This window comes from Zingiber officinale, chromosome 8B, assembly GCF_018446385.1.
Source record: "Zingiber officinale cultivar Zhangliang chromosome 8B, Zo_v1.1, whole genome shotgun sequence".
Lineage (NCBI taxonomy): Eukaryota > Viridiplantae > Streptophyta > Magnoliopsida > Zingiberales > Zingiberaceae > Zingiber > Zingiber officinale.
This window is the reverse complement of record NC_056001.1, coordinates 34,671,712-34,696,941: the sequence shown is the minus strand read 5'-3', so window position 1 is coordinate 34,696,941 and position 25,230 is coordinate 34,671,712. Positions and strand designations below refer to the sequence as shown.

The window sequence follows — 25,230 nt, the reverse complement described above, 5'->3', positions numbered from 1 at the left end:
CCTTTTCCTCTTCTTTTATATTTAGCTATCAATATAAACGTTCGAATGATTCATTGTTGGCTTCACTCACCTCTTTCTTTGCTAGTACATACTTTTTTTAAATTGTTTTCGTTCTTACAAGTGTATAATAACTTATAGGTTCGTTTTTTCTTCACTTTCTCCTTGTTTTACCACCAAGATTCTTTACTTGGTGGTGTACATTCTTTTGACTACCAAGTATGCTCTTGGCCACTATTATTAAATTTAATATTATTTTATCCCATATTGTATTCGAGTTTCCATGTATTCTCATAATACTTGTGCTTATACCCATTTCTTAAATATACTTTGTTTCTCAGCTTTTAACATCCACCATTTGATTCTAGAAGCCATGCATGTCTTCCTTCTATTAATATTATGCTTGAAGTGCATATCTAACACTACTAACATATGTTGGGTGGTTAAGGTTTCTCTAAGAATGACCTTGCAACCTTTATAAATCTTTCTATATTCTTTGAGATCGTAAGTAAGTTAATTTGCGATTTATTATTCACTTTTGAAGTTAAAGTGTTCTTCTCTTTTCTAGAAAAATGTATTAACTATTATAAGTTCATATGTTATCTTAAAATCTAATATAGTGTTTTCTTATTCATTTTTTGTTTCATTCCTCATTTTTTTACTTTTACATGCTCATTTAAATCTCCTATTAAAATCATTTCATTGGACACAATTTTTTATAATACCTTATTTAGGTCTTTCCAAAATTTATATTTAGTGTCTTCACCTAATCCTACTTAAGGTGCACATATGCTAATTACATTGATAGTTTCTTTCGCCATCACTTTCTTAAGAGATATAATCCTATCCTCCTTTCTAACTACTACTACATCATCCTTTAAAGAACTATTTACAACAATAGCTACTCCATTTCTTTAATTTCCTATGCACCATAATTTAAAATCTGAAATCTCTATCATCTTTGCCTTCTCTCCTATTCATTTTATTTATTATAAATATAAAATATTAATTCTTTTCCTAATCATTGTCTCAATTACTTTACTAGCGAGTGTTCTTATATTACATATTCTAAATTTAAGGCAATTGGTATTCTTATAATGTTTGTTCTTATCCAACATGCGGTGTGAGAACTCTTGCATATTTAACATTATATCTAAGTTTTCATGGAGATGTAGTTGTCCTTATTGTGACATTGCAGTTGGACCATGCAACATGTTCGAACAACCTAGCGAGCACAATAGTTTGATGAATCTAATGGTATATTTGCTTGTGTTTGACACTAGTTGACAAACTAAAACAACCCTCAATTTTTTCATCCGAGCTTGGACCGACATTGACATATTTAGTAGGTCATATATAAAAATTTAAATTTTTATTAGAGAATTCAAACTATAGAAGTAGAAAAACATTTAATGGAATGAAGAATAGGAAAGCGATTAGACCGAACGATATTTCAATATAGGTATAGAAGTGCGTAGGGAAGTAGGGGATTAAATGGTCGACGAAATTATTCAATTTGATATTGAAAATGTTTGATCGAGGGTAAATACTTTAGTCCCCTTTATAAAAATAAAGGAGACATAAAAAATTGTGTGAATTATAGGGGCATTAAGCTAATGAGTAATATCTTGAAACTTTAAGAAAGAGTGATATAAAAAATTAAGGAGATCAAGTTGATCGAAAATTAATTTGGATTCATTTCCCATAGAAGCTATACATTTTCTCAAACACTTGATTAAACAAATATAAGGGAAAGAAGTAAATTTATATATGATATTCATTGACTAAAAAAGCTTATGGCAGGGTTTCGAGGGAATCTGTGTGGAAAATTCTAGAAAAGAAAGGACTTAACGTAGCATATAATAAAATTATTAAGGATATGCATGAGCATGTATAACCAAAACTTTTTTTATAAAGATAGAGTTACATGAAGGATCACCTTTAAGTCCATACCTTTTTACAAGTTATGGATGAATTTATTGGACACATCCAAGACACGTTATTATAGTACATGTTGTATGTAGATAACATCGTTTTGATCGATGAAACACTTGAAGATGTAAATGCTAATTTTGACTAGCAACATTAGAAGTAAAAGGTTTTAGACTTAGTAAAGTAGAGATAAAATATATATAAAAAAGTTTAATAGTACTAGACGTAGTAAGAGAATTGTTAAGGTTAGAGATGGCTAGTTACCTATAATTGAGAGCTTTAATTAACTGATTTACTTTTTACAAAAGGATGGAAGGGTTGATAGAGATATTTTATATAAAATACAAGTAGGATGGTTGCAATAGAGGAGGACGTCAGATGTCTTTGTTATTATAAGGTACCTTTAAAGCTTAAAAGAAAATTTTATAAAATGACAGTTTAATCTACTATGATATATGGAGCTTGTCGTTGAGCTATAAACTGAGTATATGAGTCACAAAGATGAAGATGCTAATGTCACACTTTGAGAGTATACTTGTCTGTCGAACTAGACGGTACCCCCTAGTGACAATATAAGGCATAACTGATATCAAACCACTAAAAGCCAATATAACCATCTCGATGTAATACAAGATCACAATTCATAACAACTAATGCATATAGGTATGTATGTATATGTGTAATCACACTAAACTATACAAAATAATAGTTATAATATTATAACGAAAGCTCAACAATTCAACAAGGGAAAGAAAATAATAAATAATGACAGCACAACAGAAAATAAAGTAATCCAAAAGAAGAATCCAACTCGAGTGGGACCGGCAGCCAGGACCTCTGGGCGACATGACTCTTCATCTACTTTCTAACCTGGAAATCAAAGAGAAATAAAAGATAGTGAGTACAACGACTTAGCTTAGATAGAAAGATAGTGCATGATATTATATAAAAGGAGATCAAAGGGTGCAGTCTCAGGTAAGATACTACAAAAGCAATAACACCAATATAATCATTTGCTAACCAAAAATATAACTAACAATGTAACACTCCACTAACCTGTTCAATAAATCGGGAGTACATGTACATTCAAACCTGCACAAACAAATACATGACCGATATATAGCTAGCATATAACAACTGCAGGAGAAGCGCTCTACCACAGATGGCCCGGTGGGCAGTCAGGGTAAATAACTAGCGGAAGAATGCTTTACCACAGATGGTCTCGTGGGTGGACAGGATGAGGTAGCTATCTAGCTCCCCTATCACTGACTGCGGGAGAATGCTCTACCACAAATGATCTCGTGGATATGTAACTACGGAAGAACGCTCTACTACGGATGGTCATATGGGCAGACAGGATGTATAAGTGTACCAATCAAAAATGATACGTAAGTAGTGATAGTCACCTCCAAGAATAAATTTTGCTAGCTACACTATAGTAGGGTCTCACTAGCATATAGTCATAAGCCTAAACAACCAAAAGCGGTCAAGTAGGATATTCAGCTACTCGCTACAGTCTATATGCGATAGCTTAAAATTACTATCTGATCTAATGACAGTTTGAATGCATAGACATGCATTAAGTAATAAGTCTAATAACATATGTCTAAGTACCATAACAATAAGTACAATAGTAACAAACTCAATCAAGGGAATCCTAGCCATCTAGTGATAATATCTCATCTAATACTATAAACCAACGGATTCAAAATCAAGTAGTCATGGGGTCGGTCCAAAGGAGATAACCCAAAATACTCTATCACTCTGCTAGGGTAAGATATCTATCTTGTATAACGGTATAAGCAGATATAGTCTCGCTAACATATATGCACTTATATAGTATATAACTATACTATAATATCACTAACATATGGTTACAAGCCTAAGTATATCACTATATGGTGTAAATGTCCAAGCATAAATCTGTAACTATACTATGGTAATACTTAAACAATACATGCATGAAAACAAAGAAGACTACGTAGATATAAAATAGACTAAACATAAGGGCAAACAATAAAGTATCAACTCGAGCAAATAGAGGGGAGTCAAGATAGCAGTAACTACTATCTAATCAATAAACGACAATAAATAATCATGCACTAAGATCAAAGAACAAAAGAACAGAGATTAAAGTAGGAACTACCCACCTCATTGTACAATATCTAACCATCTTCAAGTCAAAGGGCATGCCTCGAGCTCAAATCCTACATGTATAGGATACAACAACAAACAACAATAACAACCAAGCCTTTTCCCACTAGGTGGGGTCGACTGTATGAATCCTTTTACGCCATTGAGCTCTATCTCCTATTATATCATCATCTATATTTAAATAAATTTTATCTTATTTTATTGTTGCTAACCAAGTCTTTTTTTGGTCTTCCTCTTCCTCGTTTGATATGTATGTTTATCATAATTTCACATCGCCTAACTGGAGCATTTATTGGTCGTCTAAGTACATGTCCGTACCATCTTAAATGTGTCTCTCGGAGTTTTTCCTCAATAGATGCAACTCCGACTTTCTCTCTAATGCTCTCATTTCTTATTTTGTCCATCCTCATATGTCTATACATCCACCTTAACATCCTCATCTCTGTAACTCTCATCTTCTGCTCATGTGCTCGAATCATAGCCCAACATTCAGCTCCATATAACATAGCAGGTCTAACTGTGGTTTTATAAAACTTACCTTTAAGTTTAAGAGATACTTTACGGTCACATAAAACACTCGACGCTCTCCTCAATTTCACCCATCCTGCTTGTATTCTATGTAAGACATCTCTTTCAATTCCTTCATTATTTTGCAAAAATGATCCTAAATATTTAAATCTCTCGGTTTTGGGCAACTCGTCCTCTCCTATCTTAACAATTGTTTCATTACTTCTAATATTGCTAAACTTAAATTCCATATATTCTGTCTTTAATCTACTAAGTTTAAAATTTTTCCCTTCTAGTGTTTCCCTCCAAGATTCTAGCTTAGCATTTACTCCTTCACGTGTCTCATCTACCAAAATAATATCATCTGCAAACAACATGCACCACGGTACTGTGTCTTGAATGTGCGCAGTGAGTTCGTCCATAATTAGTGTAAAAAGATAGGGACTTAGAGCTGATCCTTGATGTAACCCTATCTTTATTGGAAATGCTTTAGTTACTCCGTTTGAAGTCTTTACTCTAGTCGTTACATCCTCATACATATCCTTAATTAGTTCAATATATGTTACGCTAACACCTCTCTTTTCTAAAATTCCCTATATAATTTTTATTGGGACTCTATCATAAACTTTTTCTAAGTCAATGAATACCATATGTAGATTTTGTTTTTGCTCCCGATATTTTTCAATTAATTGTTTAAGAAGCAAAATTAAGTACTCGAATAATTCTAATAATCATAAATAGTCTATGTAGGTTAATCATTTATTTCCCTTTCTCTACAAAATCATTTAATTGTCTTAAATGTGGTATAGCAAATCCGTATTTGATTGGTTCAAGACCTATCAATCAATTTGTTGACTTATGATTTATTTAATCAACTTATTATTTAACCAATTAATCAACTGATTCATATATGAATCAGTTGATTTATCTAGTTTAATTAACTTGTTACTAAATTAATGTACCCTAATTAATAAATCTGTTAGCAAACTCATTAAATGAATTATCCTGTCATTCATCAACCTTAACCAATCTCAATTATCAATTAATCATTAATTGCATCTATTAATACTAATTGATTGATTGATTAATTAATTAACCAAACTATTGATTAATTAAAGTTAACCTGATTGTTGCGATGACCAGAACTCTGGCGACGGTGCTCGGGGTTCGTCACTGCGAAACAGCAATGACAGCAAAGAGGTGGCAATGATGGGGAGGTGGAAGAGGGAGACACAAGGTCGGTGGAGATGTGCGGTGGTAGTGTCGTTGCATAGCGATGCGATGTCGGATCGCGTGGTGGAACAATGCCTCAAGCACGTAAAGAAGAGCCATAGATAGCCATGTGTCGCACACGTAAGCACGAGCTGGCTACGACGGTCGGCTTCGATTCGACGAGGGTCGGCATGCGGCGGCGGTGAGCAGCACATTCACGTTGTGCACCGGCGTGTCGCGTGAAAACAGAAGAGACATGAGAGGAGAGGTTAAGTGATGATTTGGGCCAGGCGACGGTCAGCATGCGACGTTGACGGTAAGCAGTGCGTCTGCGTTGCACGTCTATGTTGTGTGAAAAGATGAACCTACTGTTCACGCATCAAATAAATAATGCTTAGGTTTTGTAATTGAACATTAGGTTAATTGATATTATCAACTCCTACTTAATAGGAGTATTCTAAACAGGTTTTATATCTTACTCTTTTATCCCTATAAAATATAAAACGACTTATTTATAATTCATAAAAATTCCATAAAATTCTAATAATTTCTATAAAACTATTTCCTTCTTAATTCCTCACCAAATAAATTTTTTTTCCTAAATAAATTTAATTATGTCCAAACTTTAATCATTTTAATCCATATATATATTTTTGGTATTTTACCATTAAAATGGATGTGCGGACATACGAGGATAGGCAAGATAAAAAACGATAATATCAGAGAGAAAGTTAGGGCTATACTTATCGAGGGACTTTGAGAGGCGCGTTTAAAATGGTATGAACACGTACTTAGGTGTCTAATAAATGTTCCAGTTAGGCAATGTGAGACCACGACAAATATGCGCATTAATTGAGGAAGAGGAAACCAAAGAACACTTGATTAGTAATGATAAAATAGGATAAATTCATTTTAATATAAATAGATGATATAATAGGGGATCCAACCTAATGACGTAGGTTGTTGGTACAAATTGGGTAAAATATAGATAGATTTTCAAGAGATTAGGATATTGTTGGATTTTAAAAAGAGACCCTTTATCTCTCTTATCTTTCATTGAAGTTTCATAAAATAATTAATATTTGTACAATTCCTTTTCTCTTGTGAGGCTCATTTTCCATGGTGTAGTTTGAAATTCTAGTTAAGATTCTTATGATTTTTATTTTTCTATTTTTAGAGAGCTTAGACTATGTTATACCTAGTCTTAGAGTAGAGGGGTTATAAAAGACATTGATCGATGAGCACGTGAGAAGGGTGGGAGTGAATCACGTGTATTTAAAACAATTTTTTTTTAACTTTTAAAATAAGTGAGTGCGCAACGGAATAAAATAAAATAAAACATGAGAAAAACCAAAACATGGTCGGCTACTTGGTTCGAAGCCTTCAGTGACTCCTACTCCAAGACTACTTTAGTTTTCTTCCTCGATTAATGTGTATATTTGTTATGATCTTACATTGCCTAACTAGGATATTTATTGGTTGCTTAGGTACATATCTATACTATTTTAAATGTATCTATAAGTTTTCCTTCAATAAGCACAACCTCACTTTTCTCTCTCATATTTTCAATTTTTATCTTATCCATCCTCATATATTGCACATTCACCTTAGTATCCTCATCTTTGTGATCTTCTACTTGTGTGTTCCATTTGTAGCCGAACATTCAGTTCCATAAAACATAGCAAATTTAATCGTCATTTTGTAAAATTTTCTTTTAAACTTTAGAGATCTTTTGATTATAAAAAAATGTTGATGCCCTCTATTTCAACTATCCTACTTATATCTTATGTAAAACATCTTCTATATTTAAAAAAAAATATCCTAGATACTTAAAACTCTCCGTTACTCTTAAATTCATCATCTTCTATTTAATAATTAGCTTCCTACGTCTGCTACTACTAAAATTTTATTTTGTTTTTATTAAGCCTAAAACCTTTTACTTCTAGTGTTTTTCCAAGATTCAAGCTTAGGATTTACTTCTTCACGTGTCTCATTGTCTAAAATAATATCATCTACAAAGAACATGCTCGCGTGTCTTGGATGTGTCCACTAAATTTGTTTGTGATTAGTCTTAAAAGATATAGGCTTAGAATTGATTTTTGATGTAATCTTATCTTTATAAAAAATATTTCGATTAATCGGCTTAGAGTTTTCATTAGTCATTACATCCTCATATATATCATTAACTTTTCTTGAATTCTTCCCATAATTTTTTCTTTTTTAAGCTCCTTGACTATGATGTAGAAGTCTTTATTTTTTTCCTTATACTTTTTAATTAAGTTATTTGAGAAGATGTATAACTTTTATAATCGAACTTTCAAGCATGAATCTAAATTGATTTTTAATCACCTTAGTTTTCTTTCTTAATATTTTTTCTCTCTTTTTTCAAAGTTTCTTGTTATGACTCATTAGCTTATTATTCTTATAATTCACATAATTTTATATGTCTTTTTTATTTTTATACATGGGCTATAATACTTAGCCTCTACTAATCAAATATTTTCTTTATTTTTAATATTAGATCGAATAACTTCATAAGTCATTCAATAGCTTGCTTATCTAGATAGTTTTATATCTTTATTGGAATATCATTCGGTCTGTTTTTTTTTTTTTTTTTTTTTTTTTTTTAATTTTGCATCCCATTCTGAACTTTGAGTTTTCTAATAAAAATTTAAATATATATATATTTCTCTAATTGACTTAAATTTCCTAAGCTAAGTTGGTCATCTGGATCTTCATTAAAAAATTGATGAAAATATCTTCCAGCGCTCCTTTGTGTCCTTAATTTTCACTAGTATGCTATTGTATGCATCTTTAATGTATTTTATTTGGGTAAAATCCCTTGTTTTTTCTTTCTCTTGCTTTAGTTATGTTATAGATGTTCCTTTCCCTTTTTTTTTTAATCAAGATGTCGATATAGCATTTAAAAATTTCATTCTTAACTTCACTCACTACTTTCTTGATCCCTTTCCTGGATATTACATGATTTTTAATTTTCTTCGTTCTTACAAATGTACAATAACTTAAAGTTACTTTTCTTTCCTTCGTTTAGTTTTCACCACTTGATCCTAAGAGTCATGCACTCTTTTCTTTTACTAATATTATGCTTGAGGCGGGTTTAATAGTTTTGGATCATCTTGCACAGAAAGTTAGGGGTCTTTCTAAGTAGTTAATGAACCTATTGGTAAATATACAAATCATAGAGATATAATTGTTAGATGACAATGAGATTACCTATGAACTAACCTTACAAGTTTCTCAAATGCATAATCGAGGCTTGGAACAATGCCATTACAAGACAATGTTGAGCTTGTCTATTCAAAACTGTGACTATGAAGGTAATCTTGGTGAGGCAGCATGAAGAAGGTTGAGACATTTATGGCAATTGTGAATGGTGAGCAACAATTTTTAGGGGACCCCGTTTCCAAAGACGACAATTACAATCATTACATATCCCATCTCTCTTTGTTGCTTTTACTTCCTCTTCCTTCTCTTCCTCTGCCCACCTTTGAACCACATTGACATGGTTGACCAGTTTTGACCTGTATTATGTGATATCAGCATTGGTATTGAGTCGTTCTGACTGAAACTGGTTTCAACACACTGATATTTTAAACCTGGCACTAATATAAAATAACACTGAGCTTGAAAGTATGATGAAGCTACTCTTGGACTGAGCTTTGGAAACAAATTCTCTCTTCATTCTGCGACTCTATGTTAAGTATTGACTTGTGGAAATTGCAGGATTAACACTAGGAACCTCCCTAAATTCTGCATTATTAAAAGCTTGATGAGGGGGATTTTTTGAAATGACAATCCTAAAGGTGCACAGTGCTTCTTTTTTTTGTCTTCCTGTTCATTCTCTTTTGTTTCCCTTATCCTTTCTTAATTTCTGTTTCTTAACCTGTCTTCACCCTTTTTTTACATTCCAGCTAGTATTTTTGCTTATATTATTAAACTTACTAGCTGTTGTTAGTCACATGGAAGTTGACACTTTGTTTGTCATTGGTCATTTCTTATACAACTGATTACCTGGCGCTTCATATAAATTGGCTTAAATTGTAGTTCTGTTGGTGTAGTATTATTGTTGATATAGATGTTTCAGTATGTTATAATAAGGTAGAATTTATCAAGGATAACTACCATGTTTTCTTTGCATATTTAGGTTGACTATAACTTGTATGGAATGAGCCATGTACACAGTTCGAAGATAAAGTTCCGCCCTCCACTACCAGATAGCTTTGTAGGGAAGATGGCTAATTGGAAAAAGAATGACCTTGAAGTAATCACAGACAAAATTGTAAGCTTCTAATTAGCTTGAGAATAATTTTTCCATCTGCTTATTTAAAATGTAGATTTTTTTTTTTTTTTTTTTTTGCTTTGTTGTGCATATCAGGGTGTAGGTAAGGAGGCAGTTAGGGAGTCAGCAATATGGGTTTCTTCTATGGTTTCAAGTTCTTTGCTGTGGCCGGATTCAGTTGCATTTCAATGTTCCATCGAGAAGCTGTCTACTATGCCTAGACGTCAGAGCATATGTGAGCTTGAGGGAGACTCAGTTGTAGACGGTTTGTCTTTTTTGTCCTGAACTCCAAAATCTGAGTTTACACATCTGAATTAAATTTCATTTGATTCCTGTCTGACTTGCAGATATTTTAAATGAGAAAAATAAGATATTTACATCTTTCTCCCAGTCCAAGTGTGAGGTTAAAATGGTGCAATCACTCGTATCAATCTGGGAGGTAATATGTCAAAGCTATGGAGTTCTGTTAAAAATCATTATTCACCCGGCTATTCTTATTTTTAGGAGTTTGAAAGGTATGGAGTTCAGGAAATGACAAAGCCACTAGAACTAACTCAACCTCATCCTGAATATGTACTTGAAAAGTTTGTACAAGGGCTGCAGTATGATAATCTGCTCTCTAGCTCCCTTGCAGCAATGTATCAATCGTTTCCAGAAAATGCTCCATCTGAAGATGGTAAAAAATTAAAGATGCACATTGAATCACAAACTAGAACTGATGTCTCTTGTAGATTTAAGCAATGTCAAATGAGAAGCACTATTTTGGGGGAGTCTATGGATAATCATGAAGGTAATAACACTTCTAATATGCCTCATTGTCTTCCCTCCGATGACAAAGAAGATACGCTGCTACGAGTGAAAGTATCTGATGCTCATGAACTAAGAACTAGCAAAAAGATCTCATCAAACTCATCTAGCTCTGAAGAAGAGGTATGCACTAATTGGATCATTCATCTTCTCCCACATTCCATGGTTAAGTCTTCAGTTTTCTATCTGTTGGAAATTAAATTGTGTTATCTCACAAAAATCATGTTTCATAGCCCTACTTATATATGATACCATATCTAGAAAATAAGGAAAGAGAACATATCAAATCTCTTCAAAAAGAAAAAGAAAAGGGAACAATTAGAGTGTGTGTGTGTGTGTAAGCAAGAATCCTACAACAATCAAGGCTTATCCCACTAGGTGGGGTTGATTGGGTTATAAATGTTCTACAATATTCTACACTTCCCCTCAAGTTGGGATATAAATATTATTAACCTTAGCTTGGAGTTCAGGTCTTCAAAGATATTAATTGGTAGAGCCTTAATGAGGATGTCTGTTGTCTGAAGACTATTTGGCAAATACTGATGTGATTAACTCTAACTTGATTATTCCCTCTTTTATCTTTTCATGTATGAAGTGGCTATCAATCCTGACATGCTTCGTTCTACCATAATGTTTTAGGTTATTTGTAATATTGACATGATATGGAAGGTAATATGAAATGTGACTGATCATCACAGAACATCCTTATAAGTTCTTCAACAATGATTTTTAACTCGTTTAAGAGTCTTCATAGCCATAGCCCTTCACATATACCATGTTCTATTGCTCTAAATTTGGCTTGTAACTGCTTGACACAACTGACATTTTTGTTATGCCGTGTAACTAAAAGTTTTCTCATACACGTGCAATAGCCAACTTCCGAAAGTTGATCTTCGATCTCTCTTGCCTAATCAACATCACTAAATATCTTAATGCTTTTGGAGTTATATTTGGAGTTAGTTCTAAGTATATTAAAATTCTATAGACTACCTCCATATGCTTTTCATTTGGATTGTTCATGAACTCATTCACGATACTAATCGAGTAGCCAATTTCCATGTGAGTGGTAAGTATATGAGTTTGCACACAAGTCTCTGATTTCTGTACAATTTTCTTTTGTTCCTAGTTCGATTGTTGAGTCTATGGGAATGTTTGCTTGCTTGCATCCGAGCATATCAATATTTTTAGAAGGTCAAAACATATTTTCGTAGATTGAGATTCCTACGTTTGACTAAGCTATTTCCATTTTAAGAAAATACATGAGGTTTCCCAAATCTTGGATGTCGAATTCTTTAGCTAGTAGGCTCTTGAGTGGGCTTGTCTCTTGCATATGATCCCCTAGAATAATGTCATCCATGATACAATAAGGATGATAATGTTCCCTTGAGATGAACTTTTAACAAAGAGTGTGATTTGCCTAATATTCTAGATAACCATCCTGTTTGATTACTCTACTAAATCTGTCAAACTAAGCTCTTGGTATTGAGTCCGTATAATGATTTCTTGTGACTCATATTCAAGAGGAATGCTCATGTAAACTTCTCTGTTAGGTCTTTATTGAGAAAAGTATTCTTGACATATGATGAATGTTGGATCGAGAAGCGCTAGGGGGGGGGGGGGGGGGGGGAATAGCGCTCGTGGCTATTTCGTTCGATTATCGGAAAACTATCGGAGTAATTAAAACGCATCGGAATAAAATAAATAAACACAGAGACACAAAGGGATTTACTTCGTTCGGAGCCTAAGGCAACTCCTACTCGAAGGCCCGCGATCCTTGATCGCTTCCGGTGGGCAACAACTATAAGCTCGATAAGAATTACAAATTACAATGAAAATATTATAACAACTTTATACCGACAACTAAGGAAGAAGAAAACAGAGCTCCGGGTCGTCGGGAGGTTGTTGCAGCACTTCTGGATCGTGTTGTTAGTAGCTAGATGCAAAGCAATCGCTTGGAAGTTGATGTTCTGAAGTGCTGGTCAAGACCCCCTTATAAAGGGTGTTCAAGGCGCCTTGAAAGCCTCCGAAGGCGCCTCCATAGCTTCGAGTCCACCGTGCAGATGAGCGCTGACCATTCTGCGCTTATCACCTTGAAGGCGCCTTCATAGGTCTTTAAGGCGCCTTCCAAGGCGCCTCCAGTCTTTCACTTGGTTCGCGACACCAGGACTTTCTACCTAGGGTTACCACCCCCTAGGACTTTTGCTTGAAGCCATCGACCTGCCAAGACTTTCCGCATAGGGTTACCACCCCCTATGACCTAGGGTTACCACCCCCTAGGGTTTTCCTTTGCCTAACCGCAGCTAGGGCTTATGCCTAAGTACCACTTAGGACTTTCCTGCAAACTTGTTCAACATATTAGAAACTAACAAGACTTAACTTTGAACCCTTTGCCATTATCAAAACTTGGGTTCGATCGTCGGATGTTTCCCGCACCAATAATCTCTCCCTTTTTGATTATGGCAACCCAAATTCAAAGTTAAGTAAAACAAATGAATAAGAGTATTAAAAAGTTTTAAGTGAGCAAGCTTAAGTATATAACTTCAAATGAACGCCTAACTTAAGCTAACACTTAAACTTTTGTGAAGCTCCCCCTTAATACAGGGTTTCCTTTTTGAATTTAAATAAAGTTTTACTTTTGAATTACCTACTCTCCCCCTTAATAAAACACTTTTTACTTTTGATTTTGAATGATTTTGGTGAATAGTCTTAGATTTGTGGCTAGAGATAGGGGAACTAGAACTGTGTTTAATTTGGCTATAGGAGCAAATCAACACTTGCATTTTCTTTATTTAATTGTGAAGACCCATTTACAACCTACACTTTTTCTAGTAGTAGTTCAGTAATCTTCTATGTTCCATTCTTTTTAAGTCCTTGGATCTCTTCTTCAAGAGAGCCTTCCATCTTGTTATTCTGAGAGCTTCTTGAATGGATTTAGAAATGTGTGTTTGATCTAAACTTCCCACAAAAGCCTTATACTTACTCCCGATATAATAAATTGGATGTTTTGTACATTCTTTAACTCCTTTTTTTTTTTTTTGCAATAGGAAGATCACTATCGATTTAAATTGTGTCGTGTCGGTCGGCATAGGCGGGATTTACCATTTTGCCCACCGACCGACAACATCATATAAAATTACACTTTAAATTTCATTAGTTTTGTCATTATATCTTAAAACTAAATTACCTAATAATATAATTATTTTATATAATTACGATAATTTTTTATGTTGATAATTTGTAACTTGCTTGAGTATTATTCTATTTTTTTTATGTTTTATTAATATTGTGCAATAATAAATTAATTAAGATTTTCTATTACTAATATCATTTTCTCTGTGAAAATGTTTCAAATCAAATATATTTTTATTTCTTACTAAAAGATAACAATATAAATTAAAAGTATGTTTTGTCAAACGAAATTTATAATTTTTTTTATCTCTTTTACAACTTTTTTGTTGGGTCATACCAAATAGATTTTATAATTTTCATCTAAAATTTTTAATCATTTAAGAGCAATTTTAAAAAAGTTTGATTCTCATACACATTTTTATTCTCTTTGTAATCTGTGATTAAGAATAGCATGCGATGTCAAAGAAGAGATGAAGCTAGAATGCCTAGGTGACAATATCGAAAGCTAGGATATAAAAATGAAATCTAGAAATATAATGAGAACTAGAACTGTTAGACTGGAATCACTGACCAGAGATGGTTAATAGACTAGAGCGCATGAATATACAACTAAAAAATTTCAAAATTATAATATAACCAATAGTAGCTATAACCTATACTATTGGCCAATAGTTGTTATAACTTATAATGATTAAGCATTGTGGTGTTCGTGGTTGTGTCATTTCCCTGCAACAATAATTGAGCATTGCAGCCAGTGAGAGAGGTTAATGTGTAAGTGGATCCATCGTTGGAGAAGGAGCACGATGTCATGAGATTGGGATTATTATCATGGCAACCTAGCTTTGATACCTCAACCTGATACCATGTGAAGTTGATACTTCACCGCAAGTAGTCCTTTTACCCCTGTCTATTATTCATCAATGTAAAATTGCACTTTAGTAAATACAAGTAGATTACTAATATTTATAATTAGTGCCCTAACAATTATATTGAGACAAAGGTAGATGCCTGCACCTCATTTTTGAACTTTGGGAAGGCCTTCATCATCACTATCCACCAAGATCAGTTGTATGATATTTTCTTGTGTTAAACAATTTCTATAAAGTCTGCTTTAACCTTTTTGCTCTCCCTTGTGGTTTTCCTTTTTTGATAATCCTTATTTCCACACTAATGGGAAAAAACCTGATACAAATCTTATAGGTTCTATGCCAATATGTTCAATTGTTTTAATGATTTTTTTAAATGACAAGTAATACTTATGCTGTACTCATATCATGATAGGCTTCAATTTTAAGAGTTCCCCAGATTACATAGTTTGCTTTGTGATTTGTTTACTATACTTTATTGAACTTCCTGAACTTTTTTGTGGATCGTTTCTTTTGTTCTTACAGAGCTTAAGTACTGAAGCTATTAGGCTTTTAAGCTGGCTAGCATCATCACAATTGGAAGAAGACTTGGATATTGATGACGAATTAGTTCAGGATTCTGTCCTCAGTCCTTTGTTTTCTGTAAAATCCTTCAAAAGGGCTTTAGAGATTGCCAATTTGGACTATGAGCATGCTTCTCAGCAGGAGTGCCAGGACATTCTTGATTCTGTTGAACAAAAATTGCTGCCTGATGTGGATAAGGAACATGTCTCACATACAGCATATCATGAGCAAATGATCACTACTTCCTCAGGTAATCCCATTGTCCAAGCTGATGGATCATGGGATGATAGCTTTAGTATCTCTAGACACAATAATGAGATGAGTTCCAGTACTAGTAAATTGAGATCATCTGCAGATGCTGGTGTTTCTTTAATGCAGACGAACATCAGTTTGAGCAAGAACACTAATATGCAGGGTCAATTACCTTTTTTATCTAGTCAAAAGGAGCATGAATTTGATGAGCTATATTCTTTTCCTGATGACTCAATTAAAAGTGATGAATCTAGCATCTTATATAGAAGTAAAGGGGATAATAAAATTGATCATTCAAGCACAGACTCAGATACTTCTAGTAAGAAGCTGCAAAAGAAACTGGGCTCTTGTTCTGTTAGGGACTTAATGAGGTGGAAACGTAGCTCCAGGGCAGAGTTTACGGAACCTGAAAGGAGTTCAATAGAGTGTTCTTTTGAGGCTAACAATGATAAAAGCAAAAGATTCTGTTTGGAAGGTTCACCTTGTGTAGAACCTATCATGTCAAATGTTAAATCATCTTGTGTTGGTCAAGAGAATTCCAAAAACTCTGCAAATTGCATGCTGAGGCACTCGACATCACACATTGATGATCATGTAGTTTTTGATGATGACATCCAGGACATGAGTAAATATGATGTTCGGAATGTTAGGGACATTTTTCACGATGCACATGCTAGTAGTGACATGATGCAAAGAAAAAAATATAACGGTACTGGAAGTAGCACATGTATCCCTAAAAAAAGAATGCTTACAACTTCTGAGTTGGAGAAAAATGATAATGACTTCATTGAGATGAGGTATAACCAGAATCCACCTTCTAAAGATCAACTAATGGATTCTTTGGTGGTATCTACAAATGCTACCAGGCTTGAGGATCAAGCAGATGCTCATAAAGAGTTACTTGCCATAGATTCTTGTTCCATGATTGGTATGTTATTGTTTCATGAATTCTTAAACAATTCAATAGGATCTTAAATTTATAAGAGACACCTTTTAACATGTCTATATCATCTCAATGTGGCCAGTGCTATCTGACTTTATCATCCATTGGAGCTAAACCTATTTTCTTTTGGATATTGATATATTTTTATTTTATCATCTGTTGGAGCTAAACCTATTTGCTTTATAATGAATGAATTGGTTGTAATATATTTTCATGAGTCAATATATCTTTATTATCTTATTTCTAGTAACTTACACAAGCATCTTAACATTTTTATACCTCCTACATTAATTTTTTGTATGAATTTGTATTGTATAGCTGTAATATATCTTTTTCTATGTGGAAGTATGATTTAGATGTGTAAATCAATATCTGTTTTGTATATGCTACTCATTTTATTAATATAAATATTTTTTAATGTTTTAAATACAAATTGCTTGCGCCCCACATACCATAAATTATGCAGTGGTATGTCACACATATGCTTTTTAGGATCTAGATAATTGGACTTTCAATTTCACTTTGATATTGACTTAAACTTATTGATTTGTTTCGGTACGCATGAAGATTTTTTAATGCAAGTTAAGGACCAAGTTACATCATTGTACCTAAAGTTGGGATGAACCTTGATTTGATGATTGAGTTGATTTCATGATTATAAGTTCATAAAGTAGAGAGATGTTGAACGAAGAAATAAATCCAGTGAGAAGTTGAATAAAGAAATGAAGGGAAGCCTTGATGCAACGATAAAGTTGTTGTTGTGTGACTTGGAGGTCATGAGTTCGACTCTCAAAAACCTTTTGCAAAGTAGAGCAAGACTGTGTACAATAGACTCTTCCTCGGGATCTCACATTGGCAGGAGCTTCGTGTACCGGACTATCCTTTTTTAGAATTTAAATAAAGAAATAGATCTAGAAGCTAAAAGAACTTATCTTGAGCAATTGCAAGAATTGAGATAATTATTGTTCCTGCTATAGTAGATGCTATCACATATTCAGCCATGTGATCTCTTTCTTGATTTTGTCCAATCATTTATAAATTGTTTACTTTTGGATAATAGTAGATGTAACAACTTTATAAGGGGACCCTATTAAAATCCAAAAATATTATGCTTACCTTTGCATTTAATGAAATTCGAGCTGCGGGAAGTTCTTAACACCAAATTGGCAAACGTATCAATTTTTTTGGTATATATATATAGTGCTCACCTCCCCGTGCGTGAAATAGAGAAGTGAGTTTTAGGACTTACTTTTATTTATGCTTTTATTCTTAATCATGTTTTTTTTTTCTTCTATATTTTAGAAATTTTGAAGAAATGTAATTTTCAAACATGGTTAAATAGCTATATTTTTTCAATATGGAATGTAGAAATTGGGTAAAAATGTTCCCACTAATAGGGCATTAGTGATTTTCTTTTTTCTTATATGGATGACATTGTGATGGCACTTTAGAAACCACATGGCTGAAAACATACATCTCAAAGCAAGGATTTGGATGTTGTGAAGTGTTTTGTTTTTTCAAAATATATAAAAACTTAGTGCTCACCTCCCCGTGCGTATATATCTTTTGTACATTTAGTGGTTGCACGATTAAGGGGAGACATATATATCATGGAACTATGTGCTTGAAGTTAATATAGGAGCTAGATCTGTTCAGGTTCTCGTGAATCTAAGCATTAAACTAATGTGATGACAGGGTAGCTGTTAACAGATTCTTCAAAAAGTACTTGAAATTAATTGGTTTAATTGATCTACTAGTTGCTTGAATCTCCATGCCAATTCCATTGGGAGGAACCTCTAAGGTTTCTTGTTTTTCCAAGAATGCCATGGGTAAAAGTGTTTATATTGTGATCGAGGTCATCTTTATTTATTTATTTTGGATAAGTAAAAGTTGTATACCATGTGTCAAAATGTATAAAATGAGATTTTAGCGGATACTAATGAAGTATCAGATCTAAGTAAACGCCTAAAGACTTGTGTACATGAAGCTGCACACTCTTGTATATCCTTTCTACATCTAACCAGTGATCGAGGTCATCTTTAGGTTATGGGGCATATTGTTGTAGATTGGACGACAGGTAGACCAGTAGGTCAGGAATATTTTATTTAGGATTTATGGCTTATTTTGTGCTACTTTAAAGAGATTTCGATTGAGATTTCAATTAGCTATTGGCTTCTTTATTGTAAGAGCATTCTAAAGGTTAGAGATGCCTTGGGGTGAATGTGGAAGCTCTAGGGGCATATTGCTAGTAGAGAAAGTTTGTTCTTCTGATATTTTTTTATATTTTAAGGAGTGCTCGTGTTGAAGTTTGCCTTGTCCACTGGTATTGAGAGGGGAATCTATAGAGGTTTGAAAGTCTCTTATATAAGATGGATAGTGATTTATTTGATTTTCATTCAACTTTTTTTTTCGTGGTATATAAGCTTTGATTTTCTCATGGAATGTGTGCTTATGTTGATTCACATTAAATTGCTCTTTTTTGTTATCCTGTCATAGAAAACAAAGATTCTGCCATTTGTTCTTGTTGTAGAGGTGGTTCCACGTTCTAGCAGCATTGAATTAGTATTACAAATGTGAGATTTGGGAGGGTGGATTCTATAAAATACTTGTGAATTGTGGTTGCAACATGTTCCATAAAAATATTATTTGCATAATTAAATATTTTTTAAAAAATAATTGTACTAAAGATGTGATAATATATAAGAAGAATGAACCAATAAATAATATTTTCAATATTTTATTAGGAATCTGAAATTATATTATAATAGGTTTAAATGAAAAATAATAGTTCAATCACTAAGTTTTTATATTTAAAGCAGTAATAACATAGTATATTTTACAAATTTATAAAATACTAAAATATAATATGCAAATATATGATTTATTTTAAATTTTACTTAATAATACATTTTATTCAAATTGTCTATTATATAATCATTGTTTAAAGCTAAAAGTCTAAGTATACTTTTATCAAAACACTATAGGGTTTAGGATTGCGTTGCAAAGCAGCCCAACACTGAACTAGTTTCTATGATGCATTTTAAGTTTTTTTTTCATATGTGCACTGCGGCACTGCCCTTTGTTTGTGCTATTATGCTGCTACAATTGCCAGTTGCCTTTTTTGCTCTTTTTCTTTTCTATCTTTTATTTATGATTTAGCATTCTCTTTTGGGAGCAAACTACTGAGATAATCTGTATCTGTGGTAATTCTTCCTCCCAATGTTTAGGCCTGACATGCAAGAATATGCCCAACTATTAACATGACTCTTTGCATTTGGAATAGTTAATCAAAACCACTTGTCTTCATCTAGTTCTTCCATCAGTCACAAACATGACGTGGTTTTGTCTAAACAGTAAATAGAAATTCCATTTTCTTCAAACTGATCATTGTGGGTTCTTTCAAATCTGTCCTGGTAGAGATACTCTATTTGAATTTTGTTAGGAACTATGCTATTTAGAGACTAGGATGCACCTATTCTGTATGTTGGTAGTCATAATCATATTCTCAGTTGGAGATTATATTTTCTTCTAACTTATATTGCTTCCTTTTTCAATGACTTCTAAGTATTTTTTTTTAATATGCTTTTATTAGGTGATTTGCAAGGAACTGAAAAATTACTCCCTTTTTTTAGAAGGGATTTTGAGCATAGGAAATCATATCAGTCTCCATCTGGTGTGGAAGGCAGTGAGTTTCATGAAGAATTTGCATTTGGTGTTCCCACCCACTTCAAGAATGATGGTTCTCTTCTCTACTTGCTTAGTCATGCAATTTCACCTCCATCTGTTGAGTCTGTTTGCCAATGGCTTTTGGAATTGGAGAAAAGAAGATATTCAAACAATACCTATGGTTGGTTCCTTGTAGAATAATTTATTCTCCTATTTTGTTGGCAATAACTTCATGGTTTGTTCTTTCAGGTAATTCTATGGCATTCCTCCCACAAACATTGCGAGATCATTCTTTGAAGTTGCAGAGTAGTTCTAAGGATGCTAGCAAAGAGATAGGTCGCCTTCATGGAATAAGCAAGGATCAACCATGTAATATATCTGGAAGTGATTCTTCTGGTACTACACCAGAAAATCATGTTTCTTTATTGGTGCAACAAGATAAGTGTCATTCAAGTCATGAGAAAATAAAAAATCAATTGGTTGCTGATCGTGCTCATACTGTTACTTCTGGAAAACATGAATTTTCTAGTTCTTTTGTGATGGAAAACATTTCATGTAGCAGTTCCCAAGATGTCTCTCAGTCTCAGATATCAGGCCCAGATAACAAATTGACTCTTACTCCTCTTAGTCAAATTGGTTTTTGTGATCCTGCAAGTATTGGTTGTGGTCAACAACTAACTATAATGAGTGTTGAGGTTGGTCATTTTCTATTAACTGCATAGATTTATTTTCCCCCCTTATGATTTCATTGTTTATTGTGTAACTTTTTATTGAAGAACCATATAATAATCATTTTATCATCAGGTTCAGGCAGCATCTAGAGGTGATCTCCGACCTGATCCACAATTTGATGAAATTAATATGATAGCTCTTGTAGTTCAAGAGGATTCATGTCAGTCTTTAGCAGTTAGTGTTTTAATACGTAGCGACAATGATGAACCACGAAGGTGATTCTTTTATCATTTTATTGCATTCCTCTTAATCTTCTAGTCCAATGCAATAGTTTAGTGTCTTTCCTACACATCAATTCCCTTGTCAATAAACATTAATTTTAGAACGTATACTTAGGCGATTAATAAGCACAGATCATTGACCACATCTTGGATGTTAGACAGTGTTTCTCCCTCATAAACAATTTTTTATTCTCCTATGTTTTCCCATTTTTGCTGATGGTATATATGTGAAATAGAAGGAATGCTTCTAGATATCGAGTAGGACTTACTGCAAATTTTCATCCTTCTACATGGAGTTGCAACTTGCAAGTATATAGAAAACTTGTTATTAATAGTCCTAGGGATTTGTTTGATCCCTGGTAAAATCCCACCTCTATTTAGTGCTTTCCTGAGTAATAGATCCCATCTTTCAGTGAGAAGAAGCTGGTAAAGCTTTCTCTTCATGTTTCTCGATAGGATGTGCTGTACTTTACAGTTAACATACTGAGTTATTCATCATATTTTTTGCAGAAATAAATACAGAAGAGCTGATTGGGAGATCTGTAATTTTATTGAGGAAAAGCAACTCCTCCTCCATTTTGCGAAGATTATTTCTTCTGTTGATCCAGATATTCTAATGGGATGGGAGATTCAAGGTGGATCTCTTGGGTTTGTTGTTGAAAGAGGTGGATACTGGGGTATAAATTTAATCAACATCATTTCTAGGACACCTGATTATGAGTTCAGCCATAGAATTGGAGATTCAGCTAATCCTGAATCATTTAATGAATTTTCTGAAGCTTCAATCACTAATGGCCTTCAGAATGGACGGGTTCATTCTCTTGCCAATGAGTTACATGTTGTTGGGAGAATTGTGCTTAATTTATGGAGGTTTATGCGTTCTGAAGTTAAGCTAAACATGTACTCTATCGAAGCTGTCGCTGAAGAAGTTTTAAGAAGAAAGATCCCGTCAATTCCTTGCAAAGTACTGAATCACTGGTTTTCAAGGGGTCCAGGATGGTTAAGATATCAGTGTATTGAGCATATCATAAAGATGACTAAGCTAAATCTTGAGATAATAAATCAACTAGACATGGTAGAGACCATTATATTTTATCATATATTTACTCATCTAGATCTTTCCTTATTGGGAATCATAGCCATTGGCTGGCAATACCTTTTAATTATGATAAGCAATTTATTTATATGTTGGAGTACTTATTGCTTTTTGTTTCTATTTTTAACCAATATATTGCTGTAAGTTCTTGTAAGCAATGTGAGGGAGACTCAAGTTCCATATTATTCCCTAAATAAATGCTAATTCATCACATAATTGATTTTAATTAAGCATTCTATGAATTCTTGATGTTTCTGTTGTATTAATCGAACTTTTACTGACTTTGGTTTTGTTTAAGCATAAGATATTTTTTATTTGATTTCTTGTTTAGGGTTTTCATTAGTTATTTTCTTACCTGTCTTCCTTGCTGGGTACTTGGCCCTCTGAGATGATTTAGCCTTTTATTCTACTCTATGGTAAGAAAGAACGACACACACCTCTGTTATTATTTTATTGACAAATTATTGGGTTAAAGTTGAATGCTACACAGACTAATTCATGTTTTTGATAAAGCCAACTTTGCAAGGATCTGGAAATATCAACTTGGAATAGTAGAAATGGGATTCTTTTGCTTTTGGCATTGATTGTGCCTATTTTGTTTGCAGATAAACAGGACGTCTGAGCTTGCCCGTGTGTTTGGCATCGACTTTTTCTCTGTCCTTTCACGAGGTTCACAATTTCGAGTTGAGTCTATGCTTTTGAGGTTGGCTCATACACAGAATTATCTTGCTATTTCTCCTGGAAGCCAACAGGCATGTAAGCTCATTTGCAAAGTCATGGTGTTTTTCCTCCCTATGATTGTCAATATTGTTTCATATCCACTGTTTCTTTACTATTTCCTCAAAAAAAAATTGATTATATATTGCAAAGCTAGGGTAGCAATAAATTTATTACCTGGAAATTTTAATAATAGACTTTGAACTAATGAATGTTCTTCTCATTCATTGAGAACAATTGCATGAAAAAAAGAGAGGAAAGAATGGCTTGAAATTTCTTTTCTGGACAATTTTCTTATTATAATTAGTGACCCTATTATCTGGAAATTTTAATAGTCAGACTATCATTTATTGCAATGCTTTGGCAATGAGTTGGCAACTTGGACTTGCAGTTGGGGGTAAATAATGGATATTGCATGATTTAAAATCTTGGTCTTGTACTATCTCATTGAAGGATCGTTATTATAAATTTTTGAATCATATTGAGGTGTGGATAGTAAGTTTCAGCGAAAAGTTTTAAGATGTGTTGAGAGGATTCCTACCTTGGAATTGTTATCTAATGCGTTCTGCTGCTCTTTAATAATATAATAAGATTAATGGAGCACATTCATAATGATTCGTAGCAAAATCATTTAAGTTTATAGTTTACCTAAATAGAAAAGGTTAGAATATTGTCTTATTGCATTTACTTATTGACTTTAAATTGGTCGCATTGATACAATTGAACAAAAGAAGAGAGAAGAAAACAAGACACTATGTGTTGACAAGAGGAGGAAAATGATTGAAGGGCTCCTAGAGCTCGAGGCACTCCCAAGGCGCGCGCCTCTTGAACATGAGGCGCAAAAAAAAAAAAAAAAAAAAAAGAGAAATTTGATTACTAAACTACTACACATTCATATAATATGTCAAATATGATACTATTAATATTCCACACATAAATGTCAAACCACTAGCTATGAGACACATAATATAACAAGCAAAACAATATCATCATAAAATTAATAAAAGTTTCAAATTTCTAATCTAAACTAATGAAGTTCATCAAAACAAGCGTAATAAGTCAAATTAATCATCAAACTCAAGATTATCCTCATTGTATTCTTCTTCTTCTTTATCTTCATCTTCTTCATATTCAATTTCTTCTTCTTCTTCTTCTTCTTCTTTTTTTTCATCTCTTAAGTCTTAGAGATGAGCGTCTCATAAAGGAAGATGTATTTCCCTTCTCGACTTGTTTAGGCCTAGCACGTGAAGTAGAGGCCATGGATGCAATGTTTTTTTTCCTCTAGTATAATATTCAGGCTCTTCAGCTCCACTAGCCCTAGCAATGACATCCCATGTCAAGTCATCACCTGCAAAAACTAACTCATCTTCTTCATTATTACTTTCTCCATCCATTCTACCCATCAACCATTCATTACTGTCATCAATATTTGTCAAAGATATGGGGTCAATCTGATCACGTGCATCATATCAAAATTTTAAGGCATGATTGTATTTCACGAATATCAAATCATTTAAGCGTTGCTAAGCTAATCTATTCCTTTTTTTTTTGCTGTGAATATGCAAAATGTCAAAAATCACAATAAGTATAATAACCTAGCTTTATTAGACGCCAAGACTCCCCTCTACTATTCCAAAGTAGACGATATGGTAATTTATTAGGATATATCCTAGCTTCGTCTTTGCTTGTTGACTTTACACCAGCCACACACTTGTATAGTTGCATCCTAAACATTATAATGAATTAATGATACAATTTAGCTTCTAAGTTGGAAGTGTGATCTAGAAAGTTTTATCCTTGAGTGTTAGGTGACCTAGGTCTTAGGTAGCCTTGACCTTCGAGATGAAGGTATATAATGTTGGAGTGTTTGTTGGGCGACTTAAGTGGCGGTTTCCTATAGTTAGGGCCTCTATCTAGAGGTGGTCGATCAAGACATTTTATTAGGTTGACCGAAGTTAGCAATCACTTATATGTAAATCTTTCCAAGATTGGTTAACATATAACCTAAGAATCATACTTTGAACTTCTAAGTTATATAATATAAAATAGGTTACCCTAACAATTTTGGTAGGTTGCTATTTTAGGTTGACTTATGAGTTTTGCTGTTAGGTTGACCCAAACCTTTTGATAGGTTG

At 33.4% G+C, this 25,230-nt stretch overlaps 1 protein-coding gene across 6 annotated transcripts in view; it reads left to right on the top strand.

Moving 5' to 3' along the window:
• The window catches only part of LOC122015493 (DNA polymerase zeta catalytic subunit-like), a 45,915-nt gene that overhangs the window by 10,617 nt on the left and 10,068 nt on the right, over positions 1 to 25,230 (top strand). For 3 of the 6 annotated variants that reach the window (XM_042572405.1, XM_042572407.1, XM_042572411.1), the window contains exons 8-17: positions 9,968 to 10,102; positions 10,199 to 10,367; positions 10,450 to 10,541; positions 10,607 to 11,032; positions 15,430 to 16,648; positions 20,256 to 20,510; positions 20,579 to 21,024; positions 21,134 to 21,276; positions 21,793 to 22,357; positions 22,984 to 23,130. In XM_042572405.1, the coding sequence (XP_042428339.1) occupies positions 9,968 to 10,102; positions 10,199 to 10,367; positions 10,450 to 10,541; positions 10,607 to 11,032; positions 15,430 to 16,648; positions 20,256 to 20,510; positions 20,579 to 21,024; positions 21,134 to 21,276; positions 21,793 to 22,357; positions 22,984 to 23,130 (3,597 nt within the window). Of the gene's footprint in view, positions 1 to 9,546; positions 9,627 to 9,967; positions 10,103 to 10,157; positions 10,368 to 10,449; positions 10,542 to 10,606; positions 11,033 to 15,429; positions 16,649 to 20,255; positions 20,511 to 20,578; positions 21,025 to 21,133; positions 21,277 to 21,792; positions 22,358 to 22,983; positions 23,131 to 25,230 lie in introns of those variants that run through there. The other 3 variants (XM_042572408.1, XM_042572406.1, XM_042572409.1) reach the window with 3 other exon arrangements.